The sequence below is a fragment of the Pelmatolapia mariae genome, linkage group LG9 (assembly GCF_036321145.2).
Source record: "Pelmatolapia mariae isolate MD_Pm_ZW linkage group LG9, Pm_UMD_F_2, whole genome shotgun sequence".
Classification (NCBI taxonomy): domain Eukaryota; kingdom Metazoa; phylum Chordata; class Actinopteri; order Cichliformes; family Cichlidae; genus Pelmatolapia; species Pelmatolapia mariae.
The window spans coordinates 28,172,492-28,191,362 of NC_086235.1; the positions used below are offsets into that span (position 1 = coordinate 28,172,492).

General features: G+C 39.2%; 1 protein-coding gene across 3 annotated transcripts in view; it reads left to right on the forward strand.

The window, feature by feature from the left end:
* The window catches only part of col11a1a (collagen, type XI, alpha 1a), a 69,787-nt gene extending 52,089 nt beyond the window's left edge, over window positions 1-17,698 (forward strand). For all 3 annotated transcript variants that reach the window (XM_063484054.1, XM_063484055.1, XM_063484056.1), the window contains 21 exons: window positions 670-723; window positions 809-862; window positions 1,039-1,092; window positions 1,549-1,602; window positions 3,411-3,518; window positions 3,910-3,963; window positions 4,114-4,167; window positions 5,159-5,212; window positions 7,618-7,671; window positions 9,083-9,190; window positions 9,518-9,571; window positions 10,052-10,105; window positions 10,855-10,962; window positions 11,927-11,980; window positions 12,068-12,103; window positions 12,201-12,254; window positions 12,371-12,611; window positions 13,240-13,352; window positions 13,763-13,831; window positions 15,384-15,617; window positions 16,180-17,698. In XM_063484054.1, the coding sequence (XP_063340124.1) occupies window positions 670-723; window positions 809-862; window positions 1,039-1,092; window positions 1,549-1,602; window positions 3,411-3,518; window positions 3,910-3,963; window positions 4,114-4,167; window positions 5,159-5,212; window positions 7,618-7,671; window positions 9,083-9,190; window positions 9,518-9,571; window positions 10,052-10,105; window positions 10,855-10,962; window positions 11,927-11,980; window positions 12,068-12,103; window positions 12,201-12,254; window positions 12,371-12,611; window positions 13,240-13,352; window positions 13,763-13,831; window positions 15,384-15,617; window positions 16,180-16,326 (1,812 nt within the window). In that variant the 3' untranslated portion in view covers window positions 16,327-17,698. The remainder of the gene's footprint in view (window positions 1-669; window positions 724-808; window positions 863-1,038; window positions 1,093-1,548; window positions 1,603-3,410; window positions 3,519-3,909; window positions 3,964-4,113; window positions 4,168-5,158; window positions 5,213-7,617; window positions 7,672-9,082; window positions 9,191-9,517; window positions 9,572-10,051; window positions 10,106-10,854; window positions 10,963-11,926; window positions 11,981-12,067; window positions 12,104-12,200; window positions 12,255-12,370; window positions 12,612-13,239; window positions 13,353-13,762; window positions 13,832-15,383; window positions 15,618-16,179) is intronic.
* Window positions 17,699-18,871: the final 1,173 nt, after the last annotated feature.

The following is an 18,871-nucleotide window of genomic DNA, read 5'->3' on the forward strand; positions in this document are numbered from 1 at the left end:
TAGTGTAACGTGGGGAGAAATAAATTCTTTGATCTCCCCCAGCAAACCTCCACCACTCACTCACGATCAGCTCCTAAATCACACAGAAGCAAAGCAACCTTCAGCAGTGATATCATGGCAATTACTGGTAGAAATGTCGCAGATCAAAAACACATATGAGGTCTGGACCACGCAGCTTATTTTACAAGAATGAGTGAGCAGGATTTATGTCTACACCTTGGAATAAGGATGGACAAGTTACTGACTGCAAAAAGGAGAAAGAAATAATAGATCAGTACTCTCTTACATGTCTGCAGAGCTGCGGGAAGAATTGTAGAATAAAAACATGACACCTTCACCGAAGAATTCATAAGGGAGCTTAACCCCCCCCCTGTTTTGCTCAGGCAACAAGTACGTAACATAGAGGCTAATAAATTCAACCTTTTAGGGCAGCAGTTTTCCTTGACCTTACTGATCATACTCACTGAATATTTAATTGAACACAGACAGCGGGTGAAACATGAATTCAAGTAATTCATTTGTGCACATTTGGCTCACAGATACGTTTAATATTTTAGAGCATCACTGCATCAGTAGCATCAGCCGTTGTGACTACAGTTAACAACTCTTGTAAAATGATTGTTTTCTTTTCTAGTAACATGATCATTTATTTATTTTGTTTGTCCACAGGGGCTTCCAGGACCTCCTGGTGAAAAGGGTGAGAACGGCGATGTTGGACCTATGGTAAGAGAAAAACCACTCGATATTTGTTAGTACTTATAAAAGTTTGTTAAATACACTGTAACAACTGTCTGACTCATTCCTGCAGGGCCCCCCTGGTCCACCTGGTCCCAGAGGTCCTCAGGGTCCTAGTGGAGCTGATGTACGTACAAATAGTTGTTAACAACTGTACAAAGTACAACTATACTCATATGCATACTAGTCTGTGACATTTTTTTTTTACTTCTACCAACTTACATTGTGAGGCCTTTATATCATTACTTGTCCTTCCCTGTGGTGATTGATGATGATTTATCTCTTTCTTATGTCCTGCTGCAGGGTCCACAAGGTCCTCCAGGTGGTGTGGGCCCCATGGGATCTGTAGGTGAGAAGGTAAGAATCAAAACTTGGCACCCCAGTGTGTTGTGCCTGCACTGAAGGATGTTAGGCACTGAGACTGAATTAGAGTCTCTTACACCTTCCAGCCAACCTCTTCAGACAACCCAGTTGCCTTCTTGTTTTTGATCACCGCGTTTTCATTTCAGTATGTTTTTATGACTTAGTGCTTGGACACAATGTCTTTTTAAAAAAAAAAATTTTATAGCACTTCCAGGACTAGGACTACAAATACTTTGAATGTAGTGGCACATTATTAGTCAGCTACAGTTATAGATTTAATAGAGTTAACTGTTAGTAATAATTTCATTATTTATTCTGACAATAATACTTATTCTCATGTATGACCTAGGTAGTTATAGCTCAATTTCAGATATCGTATCTGAATTTGGAAAAAAAATGTGTGATGTTGAAGATTTATTTGTTTTGACATTGACATTTGTCTAACCACAGGGTGAGCAAGGTGAGGCTGGAAACCCAGGACCACCTGGAGAGCCTGGAACTAAGGTAAGCAAGCTTTTGTTTTGGTTTTCTGTCAAGCTAAATATGTGTTGCTAATGTATATTTGTGTCACTGTGTTACATGTTACATGTTTACACACCGGACCATGCTTATCGACATACATTCAGTATTTTACTGTAGATTCTAGCACTGTAGCGTGATTGTAGGGCCCGTCTTTAAAATGGATAAACTCACTTTGTGCACACCATTGCAATTGAATAGTGACAAGGAAAAAAAGCAAGACTCAGTAACTTCAGGTATATTTACAACCAACTCCAACCTAATGAGGAGGTGTTTTTGTTTGTTTTTTGTAAGTGACACTGTGTATTCATCACCATGATAGTAATTGTTCCTCACATTTAAGCTGGTAGTTCATCTCAGCATGACTCTTCTGCTTTGCACCCTGGATCCACATGACCTGCCAAGCCCAGTCTCTTCCTAGACTCTTAAGACATAGCCTAATTAGCAGGAGGATCTGCACACTGCTTCTGACCTTATGAACAATGATTGCAGCAACCCTGAAGCAAGTTGCCTTCAAAACATCAGACATCCGTGTTAATGCAGCTTAAGTTGGGATTTGTCCTTCTTGATAGTTACACTGGGGATGTTGAAAGAAATCGGAAGTGCTCTTCAGTGCCATACTTGTTTGGAGTTACTTCTAAAAGCTTTAAACTCATTAATGTACTGCAGTCATACACTTGACCTTGTTGCTGTCGAAGAAAAACACCCATAAGTGTTTGCTTTTTAGCTCTGCGGCTTAAGTTATCATTATTGAGGTACAACAGCAGATTGAAAAGTTGTAAAAAAGTGTGATTACAGGTGTCATGTATGCCCTCTATTAGTTCGTCATTGAATTGCTGGTGTGACAGTTTCAGAGTTAGGGTGCAGTTTACGTTCCTATCATAAGCAATAGTGTTGGTACCGTATAGTTCAGTTAGTATAAAATAAATCTAAATCTAGCTTTCATCCTATTTGCTTACACACATTAACCTCTACATGCTGTACATCAGATTCAGACACAATTAATTAATTAATAATAAAAATATTAAGAATGTTAAGAAATGAAACAGTAGTGGACTACATGAGTTTCTAGTTTTCTGTTTGTTTGCTTGTTTCCACATCTTAACTGAACTCTGAATCATCTTACTTTAAGAAATGTTGCAGGAACCAAGGACATTAATTACCAACTCGTACGCTCAAAGACTTGATTTTTCACCCTCATAAACATGAAGCAATTAATAAAAAGAGCCTGAAATGTGTAAAAGTAAAGATTTATTTCCTCAAATTATTGATCAGTAAGGAAAATATCTTTGTATAAACTGACTATATACTGACTAGATTCCATTAAATTTACAATCAAATTACTTTAAAGTCAGAATTTTCAGAATAAAAGATTGTTTCGCATGTATCCAAATCTTCTCCAGATTTCTCACCAAATCAGCTTTAATCCTTTACAACACTTAATAACTGGACTTGCAAATAATAGACACGGTTTGAAAACTTGAAAATCATAACCAGCACATTTTTTCATCAGGGAGGTTTTAAAATATATTTTATCTATATAATTTAAATAAGGCTTTTTAAAAAAATATATGTTGCACCTCATTTCATATCAGTGTTGTTGACCATCCAGGGTTGCTGTGCTCTGTTACCCACACTGGGATGATCTTTGGATCCAGTTTCTCTCAGCAGCCTCTGACTGCTTGTCTGTTTTTATCACCCCATCCTGTTCAGTGTCAGCCTTGGGAAAAAAAAATGCTCCCTCTTGTGGAATTGATGTATTGAATGCCCTCCCTTGCCCCCCATCACTACAGGGACCTAAAGGTGAGAGGGGAGAGAAAGGAGAAGCTGGCCCCCCTGGAGCTGCTGGACCTGCTGGCGCCAAAGGACCCCCTGGAGATGATGGCCCAAAGGGCAACCCTGTACGTCTGGCACATACTCTCAATATCTCTATAAGAGTTTTTTTAGGACAGACTCAGACAAGCTTAAATGTACTGCTCTAAAGGAAATATCTCTTGCAGCCATAAGGCAGGCAATTTTAGCCTAGAACATATTCAAGAGCTAAAAAGCCTTTTTATTGATGGAGATTATATTTTATGCCTGCATAGAAATGGGATGCAGTGAAGCCTTTTCTCAAAGATTTGCAACATTATCATTAAGTCCATCATATTTCCTTCAGAGGCTGTAACCAAGTACACCAAGTCTAAATCACTGTCGGAATTACTAACCATATCCTTAATGCTTGAAGCCAGGGAAATTATGTCTTTTTTTAAACACTGATGCATCTCATCATCTTATTTCTTTCTTCCAAAGGGTCCTGTTGGATTCCCTGGAGACCCTGGCCCTCCTGGAGAGCCAGGTGTAGCTGTAAGTATGAAACCCTTATGTTAGCCCTATATAGAGTACAGAGTATGTATAACTCTGTTCCAGGTGGATCATGTTTAATGCAAGAATTAAAGAGTATGGTCCTAATGGATATTTCCAGTGTCAGACTAATCTCTAATGTCTTTTTTGCAGGGCACTGATGGAGAACCAGGAGAGAAAGGAGAGGATGGAGAGGCTGGTCAACCGGTAAGTTGACACTTTTTTATAATTTGGAATGAAGAAATGACTGCATGACCTTATATCATGTATAACATTTGGTACACTTGGTGCAAGCACATCATATGAGGACATCAGCTTAACAGTCAGTTTCTCTGCCACAGTGCTTTTATTATTTTTTCGTTTTATATTAGACTTTAGTACTCCACCACAAGTTTGCCACTAAATGCTCTAATTATATTTAGTGAGTAAATAATTTACACTGCGGCATTTTAATTCATGCTAGTTACCTCATACGTATGGGTGTAGGGTAAATGGACTTATCTGCTTTGTAGATTCATTAAGTGTAATTAGAAATAAAATCCACATATTAATGTGCTGGCCCCGTGTAAAGTGCAACGAATTACAACACTGAATATTTATAGATGTAAATAAGCCTTTATCATTGCCAGAGAAAAACTCGACCGATGTTACATATTCAGTTTTTTTGTTTGTTTGTTTATGAAGCCGGTTTGCATCTTTGAATGCTGCAGTGAAATATGTTGATTTAGAAGGTATATTAATACATAACGTGAACTTCATATGATGGCTTCCCCTTCTTTGAAATCAGATCTACACACCATGACTTTTGTATTTATATGTCACTGTGCAGTCATCCCAAAAATGAGCTGATTAACACTGTGAATATTTACCAGTTTGAATGTTTAAAAAAAATACTCTGATTGTCTGCAATTAACTCAGAGATAATTGGATGAAAGTATCTCAGGGAACACAGTGTGTATTATTTCAAGCAGTGCTGTGCACCATCCAACTTTGGGTCTGGGTGTAACTCTTACAGACTATCGAGGGGTTTAGTATTCCCAAAATGTGTATTCGGCTTCTGCGTTATTATCCTTCTGGCAGACAGAAGACGAATGCTGTGCTTTCATAAAAATTCATAATCAGTACAGATTTACTTGTTAATGCAAACTGTTAATAGTGTTTCTCTGTTTTCTTTTGTTTTTTGGCTTGCTTGTTTTAGGGACCTCCAGGTCCATCAGGAGAAGCCGGCCCACCTGGACCACCTGGCAAGAGAGTAAGCCTGAGGCAGTTAAAACTCATTTCAAAGTGTTTACATCACTGGTATGGTTCCAGCTACAATCCACGATCGACCAATCAGATGGTCCCATTGTTACAGTTTTCATTGCTAACTAACGCTTTTGTCAGCTATAACATCTTAACTTATTATGCTCATTTGAGATGTGTATTAGGTCGTTTTTAAAATAGATAAAGGAGGTGGGATTTCTGTTGGCACTGTACAAAGCCTCTTTAGCCAGCGGGCGAGTATTCTGCCTCGCTTTGCGACAACTCCTCCTCAACAGCTCAATTTTGGCAGTAAAGCTCGGAGAGACTCATTTTCATTAAAAGTAGAATTGGGACAACAAAGTGGGAGATTTAAGGGGTCGAGGCGTTCCGCTGTCTGCGAAGAGAAGCCGCCTTAAAGCCTACTGAGAGATGAACGTCAGGATGTGAAAATCATGAATCAATTTTTTTTTCTTAGCAAGAAATTGGAAAGGCTTACCGAAAAAATTGCTGGGAAGAGGAGAAAAAAAAGCGAGAATCTGTGGGTTCCAAACTCATTTAGGTCCATATGGCAGAAAGAGCAAACGCGAGAGAGATATATAGCGAGTCTGACACACTATTGATCCATGGGTGCTAGACTGACAGGCAGAGCAAAACAAAAACATGGACATGGAAAAATTGCTAGGATGTTATTAAAAGAGAAGAGCTGAGTGATGTCAAGGCCAGTGCACAGCAACCAGTCAAAGGATGTGTGACAGCTGAGATTTGTCACCACTACGATTTTGGCTGCCATAATAGAGGATCTCAACGTTGGGAGAATCTTCTCAAGGTTGCAGGTCTGATTTAAAATGTAAAAAAAAAAAAAAAAAGCATATAGCCACATTAAAAGATAATGTGAGTAAAACAGATGTCCTTCATATACTTCATGAGGCTGAGATGTCAGTGAGAAATATCAAAGCCGATAAATTGCTGAACAGAATGCGCAGTTCAAAGATTGAACATTAACATATTTTCAATCCCATGTGAAACTCAAAGTCCACATGAAAATGAGCAGCTATTCTCCCGAATTTGAAAGAAAAGTTACAAACTTGAGTGCCTCACTGCATTTCAAAGAAAAGCACTGGGCTTCGGTCCAATGGGATAAAAAAACATGTCGTGCATTTATAAACCAGGGTTGATTGCTTTTCTAATGTCTCCAGTCAAATTTATATTCCGAGTCTTTAGCATGGTATCAGCATATGCTGCACCTTAATGTCCTAGGGATTATAGTTAGGATAAGGGCCATTTTTCCCCCCACACAGATCCTTGGTAGTCCATGCCCGGTCGCTCATACATAACTCCTCCTAACACTTTTTTGTATTTTCTCTGCATTTGGCCTTTTAAAAATCTGCAACCGTCCTTAAATCGTTGTCTGCTTCAGCCTGTGATTCTTAATTAGTCAGTTGAGCCTGTCCACAAATTTAGCTTCATTTATTCTTATAATGCGTTAATGCTGGAAATTTATTCACCTATGCTTCCTGAAAAAAGAGAGGTGGGAAAATTTATTAACCCCGTCTGGCTTTAATTCTTTTTATTTGGGTACAGGTCACAGCTTTTCTTTCTTTTTTCTTTTTTTTAACTGGAACACTAATAATCTCTATCCTAAACACATGGCATATGACAAAGTGCTTTAGCAACCTTGACATACACCTACATATTGACTCTAGCTGCTGTATATTGTGCCACTACTGAAATGGTTCTTTGTGCTGATCAAGAGCCTGCCTCTTCATCACCAGTAAGAGGTGCACATCAGGAGAAGATGAAAGCGCCAAGACAGGAGGCAAGCTCACATTATAGGCTCTCAGTCAATAGCACTCAGGCTGCAGTCGGCCAGATCAGAGTGGAATTTGGATAGAGAGTGGATTTGAAGAGGGTGGAGTTGAAAGAAATCATTGTGGGCCTCGAAGAGCCTGACCAGAAAGATAAGACGACCCAACAACTGTCGGCTCTGACCGAAGTGTTTCTGTGTGTGTTTCTTAAATGTGATTTTCTTTTCTTTTTTTTTAACATGGCTGATTGCAAATTATTGAAGGCAGACACAGGAGAGTCATTCAGATAGGTCTTTGCATAATAGACCTGTTGCACTTCACACTGGATGATAGAGAAAGAATCACCCTGTTTGAAGAAAACATCCACCAAGAATTTAATTAGAAAGACAACTGACAAAAATTTCCAGCGATTCTCCTTTTGAGACCGAAATATGCATGATGCAGAGTTGTATGTAACTTGAAAAAATGAGCCAACAGACAGAGTAACAACTTAGTCTGTGAATAACTCTGATGTTCATTTACTGTACGTGTTTGTGCAGTCTTCTTGTACAGTTGGCTTGTGCTGATGTTATGTCGGAATGCTGAAGCAGTGTACTATCATCCTCCTCAGGGACCTCCGGGGGCTGCTGGTGCAGAGGGCAGGCAAGGAGAGAAGGGCGCTAAGGTAGGAAAATCAATTCTTCCTTTGCAAAGTAGAGCCGTCTCAGCAAGTCCCTCGGACTTCCTCCTCCCTCACTGCGCCCACATTGTGGAATTAAAATCGCCAAAAAAGCGCTGAAGTCATTTAATTTCCATCGCAGATTAGATGGAAATTTATGAACACAGTCTATTTGAGTAAAACCGAGATTCACTTGTTTCTCCTATTGTTCTGTGGCTTAATTTCGAGGCCTACAAAGGAAGTCAAGGCTATTTACGTATAGCCCTCAGGTATTCTTCAGTTATCATGCGTTTCTCTTTTTTGTGCAAATCTGAGCTCGCTGAAATTCCTCTTGAGTTTGCACTTGTTGTAAGCCAATTTCTTTGTTTCATCATTGTCTAAATGTACACACATGCTCTGCTGCTTTGTGCATAGGCAAAAACATTTAACACCAGATGCTGCTTGCAACAAGATACCTCTCTGTTTATGGATAACAGGGAGGATGTGGATGTTAACCTGAAGAAAATAATATTTTTTAATGCCAGTAGTGTTGCACACTTTGCATACATGTTTGATAATCACTGTTAATGAATGACACTCTACGGTGTTCTTAAAACAGAGATTTGGCCTTAACTATCTGATTCCTGATCGAAAACATTGCAGATGTCATACACAGTGGTCATAATAAATTCAGTGAAGTTGTTCTGACAGCTTTGCAATAAGCCTTTAATCTGTAAGTGCCTTGCAGCTCAGACATGATAGCTTATTTCCATGTGCTCTGTTTGCATAATGCTGTGTTTCAGATTACAGCTTGTCAGTATTCAGCTGTAGAACATGAGGACTTTATGTTCTCACGAGCTTTTGATTAAAACATGACCAGAGTAACTACCATCTATTGGGCCCATTTTCAACCCTGTGTAAAGCAACAGGAACATAACTTTGAAAACTCAGGATCTTTTTAATTTTATTCATTTATTTATATATGAATTTTTTACTGGCCCCCATTTACCCAGTGTAAAGACGAGATACTATCTCGGCATAATTTAAAACTCACAGCAGCCTGCAGTTGAAATTAGTCTGTAGTGCTGAGTCGCTTCAGAAAAATACTTAATAAGCTATCAAAGGTTGTGTGTGTGTGTTGCAGATCTCAGACGCCACACACATTTTTTTAATCTATCCCATTATATTACACACTGCTATTACACATTAAGACTTTTATGAATAACCAGCTATATACCACTGGTTTTGTCATTAATCTGTGGTGAGTGCTTGCAGGCTATGCTTACCTAAAAACTGTGTGCATATTGATTTATTTGTTTGTTTTACTGCTTGTAGGCTCCAGGACACATTTCCTAAATTTCCTCAATGACTGAACACTTTGGACTAGCTACTTTAAAACCTGCATTTGCCATTAGATCATTTGTATGTCCACATACAGGGTGAGTCAGGTGTGGAGGGTCCAGCAGGTAAAACAGGACCAGTTGGCCCCCAGGGACCTCCAGGAAAACCTGGTCCAGAGGGTTTGCGTGGAATCCCAGGCCCTGTGGTAAGTTGAAGCTTCAGTAATGATGCCTTCCTGTTCATACGATATACTCCGCTCCAGAGTGATACGCATACTTAAACTAAGACTCACACTCAAAGTGCACACACGTTTTTTCTAAAAAAAAAACCTACGGCTAAGGCATGATGATAGACTTCATGGAATAATCAATACTCCCATTTGGCTTATACTTTAGTTTCGCTTGTTTATTCCAGCACACTTTTCTTCCCTGTTTGGGCTATTAATCATCATGCTGGGCACAGAAAATCAATGGCAAACCAGAGAAAATACAGCAGCCTTTAATGCTCACTACAATTGAATGGTTTTTCACAGGGTGAACAAGGAATGCCCGGCTCCCCAGGACAAGATGGCCCACCAGGTCCTATGGTTAGTATGCATAGCGTCCCCTACACTCTCTGCCTTCTACTCTTGGCATTTATCTGTCTAACTAGAGCTGGTGTTGTTGGAAGGGGGTGTTTTTGAAACAGTGTTTTTTCTTGCTTCCAGACTTGCAGAAGTTAACTCACATTAGACTTGTTCCAGATTTGGCTGTTTAACAAAACCATAGCCTATCCCCTTAAACAATGTCTCAATTGAAAGTATTTTCATCTTTTGTGTTGTTTCTTTGCTTCCCTCTCTGTGAAACGTGTGATTTTTGAGTCACTTCTTTTGTTCCCTCTCATTTTGACACTCCAAGTTCTCTCTTACTCTGTCTTCCCTTTCTTTCTCTTTATTGCCTCATTTAAAAAAAAAATCAAGTCTTGTAACTTTACAATTTTGCTTGTACTGTCATGAGTTCTTTTCTTTCTTTCTTTTTTTGTTCGTCTCTGTGAAAATTGATTTTTAACTTCAGTTATTGTTCTTCAGGGTCCTCCTGGTCTTCCTGGCCTGAAAGGTGACCCGGGTTCTAAAGGTGAAAAGGTGAGCGTAGCACTTTCTTCTTCGTCTGATTGCAGACTGGTTTCATTTCTCATCTTTGATATAGGAGATAACCCTATAATTAGAGAGAGGAACTTTGGGGCAGAAGTGAGTCAAGACTACAACTTCTACCCAGCTTCCATGCCTTTTGGAAATTATCAAAAGCAACAGATTTAATTAAGAAGACAACTATACCCTTACATTAAAATTAACCAAAATGAGTTCTGTCATACTTTCTGTAAGGGAAAATGCCTTAAAGTGATTGAATATGCAGTTGAATGTGATGTATCACTGTAAATCTGTCTAAACTAAACACTGTCAAATTTGCTGATGAAATATAACTGCAGAGGATATTCAGACAGCACACATTGCTAAGCTAAATTGCCTCCCACCCACTGACAGGGTCGGCTTGGGAGTGAGCAGTTTAAAAGTGCACAATTTAGGCACCGTGTTGCATGTTGTCAATTTAGCGGGCCTGGTTAGAACTTACCGGTTTCTCAGTAATCATGTACTGGTGTTGTGAATTGGCCTGGCTCATGTTTGATTTTCAGAGAAGTTCTTCGGTGTGTGCTGTAAGAAAGGCATTCCAGTTTTAATCCCTGAGGATTTGTACTGTAATGAAACTTCACCCTTCGCAGCCTCCCATGTACATTTCATTTTTGGGGATAAAAAAATAACTTCACCTTTGTCGGGAGATATGAAAATTTTTTTATGGTAGAGTTCACAAAGGGACATTTGTTTTCATCCTGCAGGGTCACCCAGGTTTGATTGGTCTGATTGGACCCCCTGGCGAGCAAGGAGAGAAGGGAGACCGAGGTTTGCCCGGGCCTCAAGGTTCTCCTGGTGGCAAGGGCGACAGTGTAAGTGATTGATGACTCTATTCCCACACTGGTCCACAGGCCACTTGCCCTGCACCTCTTGCCATTTTTAGCCCATTTGCCCTTCTACTGTGGCCACAGATCTTGCCACAGTCACTTGTTTTTGACTACAGTTTTTTACTAGAGCTCTGCAATGCACTGCACATCTCTTCTCTTGCTGTATCCAAAACATTTGTCTCATTGGATTACTGATGCAAATTGCTTAAAATGTGTAGAGAAAACTGTATAATTATGGCTGTGAGGTGTTTAAACCAAACTCTTTAGTTGACACTGCGTTAGCATGTAGAATATCAACATCATGGAAACAAGCAGTTCAAGTATATGAGCATCAACACTAGTATAGATATTCTTTGACGACTCATTAAGACTGTGGTCAGTTTCTATGTGTGTGTGACACCTGCTGTTATAATATCACACTGTGTGATGTGAAAAACTGCTTTCATTCTGAGCCACATCATTAAAAATCAGACTTCTTTTTTTCTGGCTTTTCCACTTAAATAAGAAGCAGTAGTGAAAGGAGGACATGACAGCCTTCATCCATTAAAAAAACATACACACACTGCAGGATCACTGAATATGTTACATTTGTAACACATTCTGCTGTAGTCTTCAGCCTGCCTTCGTTTAGTGATTTAAGGTGGTGTGCTGGTTATCTATCCTTGTGATACTGCACTGCCTCCTTTTATCAAAGCTAAAGAATGTAAACATTTTATTCAGATTAGTATGTTTACTTTAAGGTCTGAGAAGCAACAGCCCTGTCACAAGTGCAGTGTTTGGCCACTTTTGATAGTTTTCTTTGAATGTCACTGGTTCTCTTATCGTATTTTTTTTATGTCACCAATTATTCAAGTTTGACAGTAATTCTGTTTCCTGCAATGTTTTTTGTTGTTGTTTTGTTTTTCTTTCAAATATATGTACCTTCTACTTCGATCTCATCTCATAACAGGGTATCGCTGGAGCCACTGGTCCCCTTGGTCCCCCAGGCCCACCTGGTTTGCCCGTATGTTTGTTACTTATTCTACTTATATATTAATCTCATAACAGAATGACTTTGATAAATTGCTGTACTGTGTTCTTTGTCATACAGGGTCCTCAAGGTCCCAAAGGAGCCAAGGGTTCAAGTGTGAGTACAAGCCCATGTTTCTAATAATGCATTGCTGCTGTGACAGTAAGCATTTACTTTAAATGGAGCTTTAATAACATGTTTGTATACTTTAAAGGGTCCTGCTGGTCCAAAAGGAGACACTGGTGCAATTGGTCCTCCTGGTCCTCCTGTGAGTCTTTTAAACTACTGTTTCCATTGTTTCCATTACCTTAAAGTTGTCACACTACCACTGTACAAAGTCTGTTGCATATTTTTATATTGTATGAAATCTAAAACACCTTACAGGGCCCACCAGGTGAAGCTATCCAGCCCCTGCCAATTCAGTCACCAAAGAAGACAAAGCGCTCCAGTGATATCCAGTCAGATGGTACCATCATGGATTATGGCGAGGGTATGGAGGACATTTTTGGCTCCCTCAACAACCTTAAGCAAGACATTGAACGCATGAAATACCCCATGGGCACCCAAAACAACCCCGCCAGGACATGTAAAGATCTGCAGCTCTGCCACCCAGAGTTTGCCGATGGTAAGTTTAAGCCCAGCAAGACTTCAGCCTGAAAGGAAAACACACCCATGTTGTTGTCATGTTTCATAGGGATATGTATCAGCACAGAGAAGCAGACACCAGAGATTCTCCTCATGTTTTCAGATACTATTGCTCATCCTAACAGCCATTATTGTGACAAATGGATTCTCTATTGAAAAAAATAAAACCGGCTGATAACAGGGATTGGCAGACCTGCTCTGAAAGAATTAAATTCATTAGTGAGCATTAGTGTTTGTTTGATAGTTCTTTGTATATCTCCTTTTTGAAACTTTGTGCCCTGTCTTTGCCTTATAATTAATGCATGAATTTTAGGCCGTCTGTCCTCTCGGTACAATGTGGGATTATCTGCTTCTAAAGCTTATAACCATAGCTGTTGCTGCGCAGTAGGTTTATTACTGCTGCTTTACTTCCTTTGAGGAATAAAATGTACCTTGGCTCAGGCATAAAAACATCATTTAATCCAGCTGTGCGTGAGCCATGAAAATGAGCAACAAATTTTTACTTAAGGTAAAGAAATCAAGCACACTAACGTTTGAAATTGAGCTTTCTGCAATTTTCTATCGATGTCAGTTGAAGAGAAAATTTGGCTGTTCTTGGTTCTCTTCAGGTGAGTACTGGATTGACCCGAATCAAGGCTGCTCAGGGGATTCCTTCAAAGTCTACTGTAACTTCACTGCCGGAGGCGAAACCTGCATCTATCCGGATAAGAAGTCCAGTGGAGTAAGTAACTTAGGTTTTTACGAATTATTTCAAACTGACTATTGTTAATCATCCTTTCTAAATTACTATTAAGCCATTATGCTTAGACAATGAAGCAACAGAAGGCACATCACAAGGCTGCCATTGTTATAAGAACCTGTTTGATCTGCTGCAGGTAGAAACCTGTTCAGATCAGATTTTGTGCAAGCACCTCAAACACCACCGAGAGGCAAACACTACACAATGATTCAACTCAAGAAGTTTGTGAAAATGTTCTCTCGGAGATATAAAAATAACAGTTTTATCTTCTTTCCCGGATGATAAACTTTGATGCTATGCTTGAGGCATTGCTGTATACAACAGAAACGTTCACATATTATGCCTGTGATAATCTAAAATATTAATAAACTTTGTCTTTTTATTTTCCAAAGGTCAGAATATCTTCATGGCCCAAAGAAGTCCCAGGTTCATGGTTTAGTGAATTTAAGCGTGGTAAAATAGTAAGTTTTCTTTTTGTTTTCATCTCTCATCCATCTCTTAGAGATCTAACATAAACTGAAACATATTTAGTCAGCTGTTGGTTCAACAACATGATTCAGCACCTATTAAAAGCAAAAAAAAAAAAAGGCTTAGTTTGAATTTGGCTACAAACTCTTTCAAGGTTGTCTCTTTGAGCAGTCCTGCTAGGTTTCAGTCACTCTGTCAAAGTCCCATTTTCACTTGGAAGTGTTCATTTATCCCAATTGCTGGATCAACTCCAGTGTGTCAAAACAGGGGCAAATACTCCTGGTCGTGTCCCATGATTGTGTTGTTTTAGCAAAAACTTCAATAAAAAATGCAAAAACATGTTACCAGTTTTTTCCTTTGGGCAAGATTCACAGTTGTAATTGTAAAAACATTTTTTTTTTTTTAAAAAAGAAAGAAAGAAAGAAAGAACTGATCTAATGCACTTTCTCCTGACTTGGAGGCCCAAACTGCAATATAAGGTTTGGTCAGTTTGACACAGAAGTTGATCTCTGCCAAACCTGAGATGAAGATCAGAAGTGCAAGAAGTCAAGGAGTCAAAACGGGACTTTTAGTGAGTAATGTAAATGTAACAGAGGTGCTGGAAGCACTGCACTGCTTTACAAGAAGATGACCTTGAGAGTGAAAGCAAAAACATTTAAAGCAGGTATGGATTTGCTTTTTATGGGTGCATACACTGAAGTTTATCATTGAACTTCAAAAACTTGCTTAGACAGTAACACCACCCATAAAATGGTTATTGTTGAAACATTTCTATAACCAGACTATGCCATATACAGAAGAAAGTATCACTAAAACATCAGAGTGAAACCGAGGAGAATTCTTCAGGATGTTAGTATTCCAGCTGTCCTCACTCTGTCCCTGGGCAGTGAAAATCTCTCTCTAAACGTCAGCTATTTACTGTATTCACCAATAAAAGAACCAGGTTTGTCCCGCTCCATCAAACTGGTGTCATGGTTCATTCCACAACAGCACAAAGTCTGGCTGTGACAGAAAATGACACAACTTTGAGGTACTGAAAGCGCGGTGCATTTCCTGACATTGGACAGTGAGTGCTTTTAATGCACATGTTCAGACAAGAGTTACACAAAGTATCTGTCAGAACTGTGTCGTGTCTAAAGGTCTTGTTTCTCTTGAAGCTTTCCAAGAGAACAACACAGTGTCTACTGTAAACCATTTTCTACTATTTCTCATCAATGCAAATAGCCCTGTGACTGTTTGCTGCAGGAAAAATTTTATAGCTTCATATACTCTTCATATTTTGTCTGCAAGTCTGCGCATGTGTACGGATGCTCTGCATCCATACTACATACATTACTATTCACATGAGTCTTTAAACTTAAAGTATTTAGGGATCTGAAGTTATTTTGCACTGTTTTTCACATAGTTTGTACCATCTTGCATGGAGAGACAGAACATTTTGTTCTTGTTAAATAAGATCAGGTATCAGTCATCACATTTATTTATATGTATTTCACAAACTTTTGGTAATTGCTGCTCATTCTCTCTCTTTCCATCTCTGTCCAGTTTTCCTATGTCGACGCAGATGGTAACGCAATAAACATGGTACAAATGACCTTCCTCAGACTACTGACAGCCTCAGCCAGACAAAACTTCACCTACAGCTGCCACCAGTCTGTGGCGTGGTACGACGCCTCTAGCGACAGCTACGACAAGGCGCTGCGTTTCTTGGGCGCCAATGATGAGGAGATGTCCTACGAGAACAACCCTTTCATCAAGGCCATCTCAGATGGATGCGAGGTAAGCTTGACCGCCTAAATAAGAATGTTTATTGTGGTGTATTAAATTTAAAGATAAAGAACATTCCTGCTTTGAATGGTTATAATCTCTGTTTGTTATCTAATTCACATTTGTTGAACAGAGCTATTTTATTCATTTATTTCATTTATTTAAAAGAGACAATGCAGTTTGACATGGTTCCAATACTGGGCTTTGTTGGGCTTTTACATCCACAGTTGAGTGATCTAAATCACAATTTAAATCATTCAACTGATTCCAAACATTCATACAATATGAAAAATGAGAAAATATCAGAGAATGGATAAAAAATTGAGCTGCTGGCACCTTTAATTACTTTAATTACAACTTTTATTACTCATGCAATTAAAGTTATCAGTTGGTAACATCTTCCTCCAAACAGCAGAGTTTTTCCAGTAGCTTTTTTCTGTAAGATATAAATGAAATGGCTTTATGATGAGCTTACAGATTGAGCACACATCTGAAGGTCCCGGTTTATTTTTTTGATCATTTCTCATCTGACTGCTTGTTTGTTTTTAATGTGTTCCTCTCTCTCTTGTTGCAGACGAGGAAGGGCTACGGAAAGACTGTGATGGAGATTAATACTCCCAAAATTGATCAGGTTCCAATTATCGATGTCATGTTGACTGACTTTGGGGATCCGAACCAGAAGTTTGGGTTTGAAGTTGGGCCTGTCTGCTTCCTTGGCTAAATACAAATGAAAAAGTCAAATAAAAAAAAAACAAAAAACAAACAAAAAAAGGACTTGATGGGGCCAGCAAAGAAAGTCAAGTTGAGACATTCTTGGTACTACCAAACCCCATTTTTAGCCCCCCACCCTTTTCCATGCCACATGCAAGTTTTGAATAAGAGATGGTGTAGCAAACATGTCTTTCCATGTATGTATGTGTAACCCAGGAAAATACTTGTTGCCCTTGTGGGGCTCGAACCACATGACTTAACCACGTCACGGAGCAAAGGTGAAGGACAATCGAATCGTGTGGCAGAGGAGGGTGAATCGGACGTAACCGAGAGAGGAGGTCGGGCGACGTAAGGGGGGTGACACGCGTCTCCTCTATGGATTCTCCAGGTGCTGTATGAAAACAACAATAACAATGGTGCTTGTTCAAAACACACACAAAGTATAAAAGAGGTGCTACAAAAGAAGGTGTATTTTGCTAATTATAAAATACTGTAATTATTATTTTGTACAAAACTTTTATTTCTAAATCCACTTTCAAAACTTGCATGTGTATCAGATTTCACTTTTGGCTCTTTCATTTCAACGCTGGTTTAAAGACATACAGTGTAAGTTAAAGGCATCATTAAGTCAAGTCAATTTATAATTCTGTCTTTTTGTTCCAACACTTACTGTGTACATGTCATGAAGAAAATAAACGTGAGCATTCAAACAGTTCTCTATTGCTAAATTAGACTGTATGCCCTTTGTATATATTGACAGTCCAAAGCTTGAGGTTACTTGCTGTTTTGCCCTTGTGACCGTAGGTGAAACAACTGGAAGTATTACACCCGCACGTATATGACAACATCTCCCACTAATGTTGTGATCCTGTGCTAGTAGGAAGCAATCATGGCATTCATCTTCTTTTATTTAATTCTATTTTTCTTTTGTTTGTTTGTTTTTTTTTCCATTTTCTGACAGGCTTTCATTTTGGTTGTATACCTCAAACTTTCTTGATAACCTTTAAGATGCAAGGTTGCCATGCCCTGTATATACCTTGGTTAAGCAATTAAGTTTATATATATTTGGGTGGGGATTTTTTTTTTAAGAGAGAAATACATTAACTGTTAGAGATCCACTGTTCAGATCCTTCTGTGAATGCATTGAGAATCCCTTTCGGTGACCCATTTTTGTAACTAAGATGTTTTAATGTGCTTTTTATAGTTCATTTAAATATTAAAAACCGGATTCTAAACAACAGTGAACTGAATGTCTCAACAGTTTGTGTAAGATGATTTTGGAGAAAATCTACCTACTGTACATGTGAAATGCTTTAAATCAAGGATATGTTCATTCAACTAAGACTCTGGGCTGGTGCAATTCCATCTCTTGAAACCAATAAAGTACCATCTTACACTAATTTACTTTCATTTGGAGTATATGAATGGAAACTTAAAATGTCTTTTATTTGCCATGGGATGGATGAAAGAGACTTACCTGCCTTCATTTTTAAATATTTCAGTATCTGCTGCTTATTTACCCCTGGTTATGATCAGCCTGTGAAATGCATGCTGTATTTCACTATGATGCCTATTTGAGAAGCATGCGCACACAATAACACTTAATTCCAGGGAATACACTTTATTTCATTCAGTTGGTGGAAAAAAAACTGGGCTTATACAGAAAAGGATGTAAAAAATGCAGCAAGTGGGGTTGAATGTTAGAGTATTATTCTTTGCATATAGATGTTACATGCTGGGTGCAATTTACTTGAGGGGTTTCTCCCCCGCTGGTCTATGTATCCTTGCCTCTCCTGAATTATTTTTAGCCCTCGTGGGGACAGAATTTATCCCCTTCACCAAAGTCATTAATAGTACTTTGAAAGCGGTAATATACCAAGTTATGCCGTGGCTTTTCAGTGTGGTGCCAAGCACAGATTTCTGTGAAAACCACAGCTACCTAAACGAAAAGGATTTAGAGCAGCAGATATTCCTATTTTACAGCACTCTTACAAAATAAAGCTGAATTTATAACTGCTGAGAATGAGGTTACAATCTCATTCTACAGTATCATTAAAGCATTTTTATCCTTTTTTTTTTTCTATCTGATAAGTAAGAATACAGTCGTAAAAAGAAAGTTTTCATAGCACTCTGCAAACCTGTGAGAAACTGCATACGCCGCATGATTCAGTTGCTCGTAGAGCTACCATCAGCAGCAGGGACTATCAGTAATAATTCTATGTATGACCCCCACAGCACTTCGGTCAGGTTTATGTCTGGTCTCAGACTGGGCCACTGCAACACTTAGATCGCGGCGATTGTGGCTCAAGAGTTGGGAGTTTGCCTTGTAATCGGAAGGTTGCCGGTTCGAGCCCCGGCTCGGACAGTTTCAGTCGTTGTGTCCTTGGGCAAGACACTTCACCTGTTGCCTACTGGTGGTGGTCAGAGGGCCCGGTGGCGCCAGTGTCCGGCAGCCTCGCCTCTGTCAGTGCGCCCCAGGGTGGCTGTGGCTACAATGTAGCTTGCCATCACCAGTGTGTGAATGGGTGGATGACCGCTTGTGTAAAGCGCTTTGG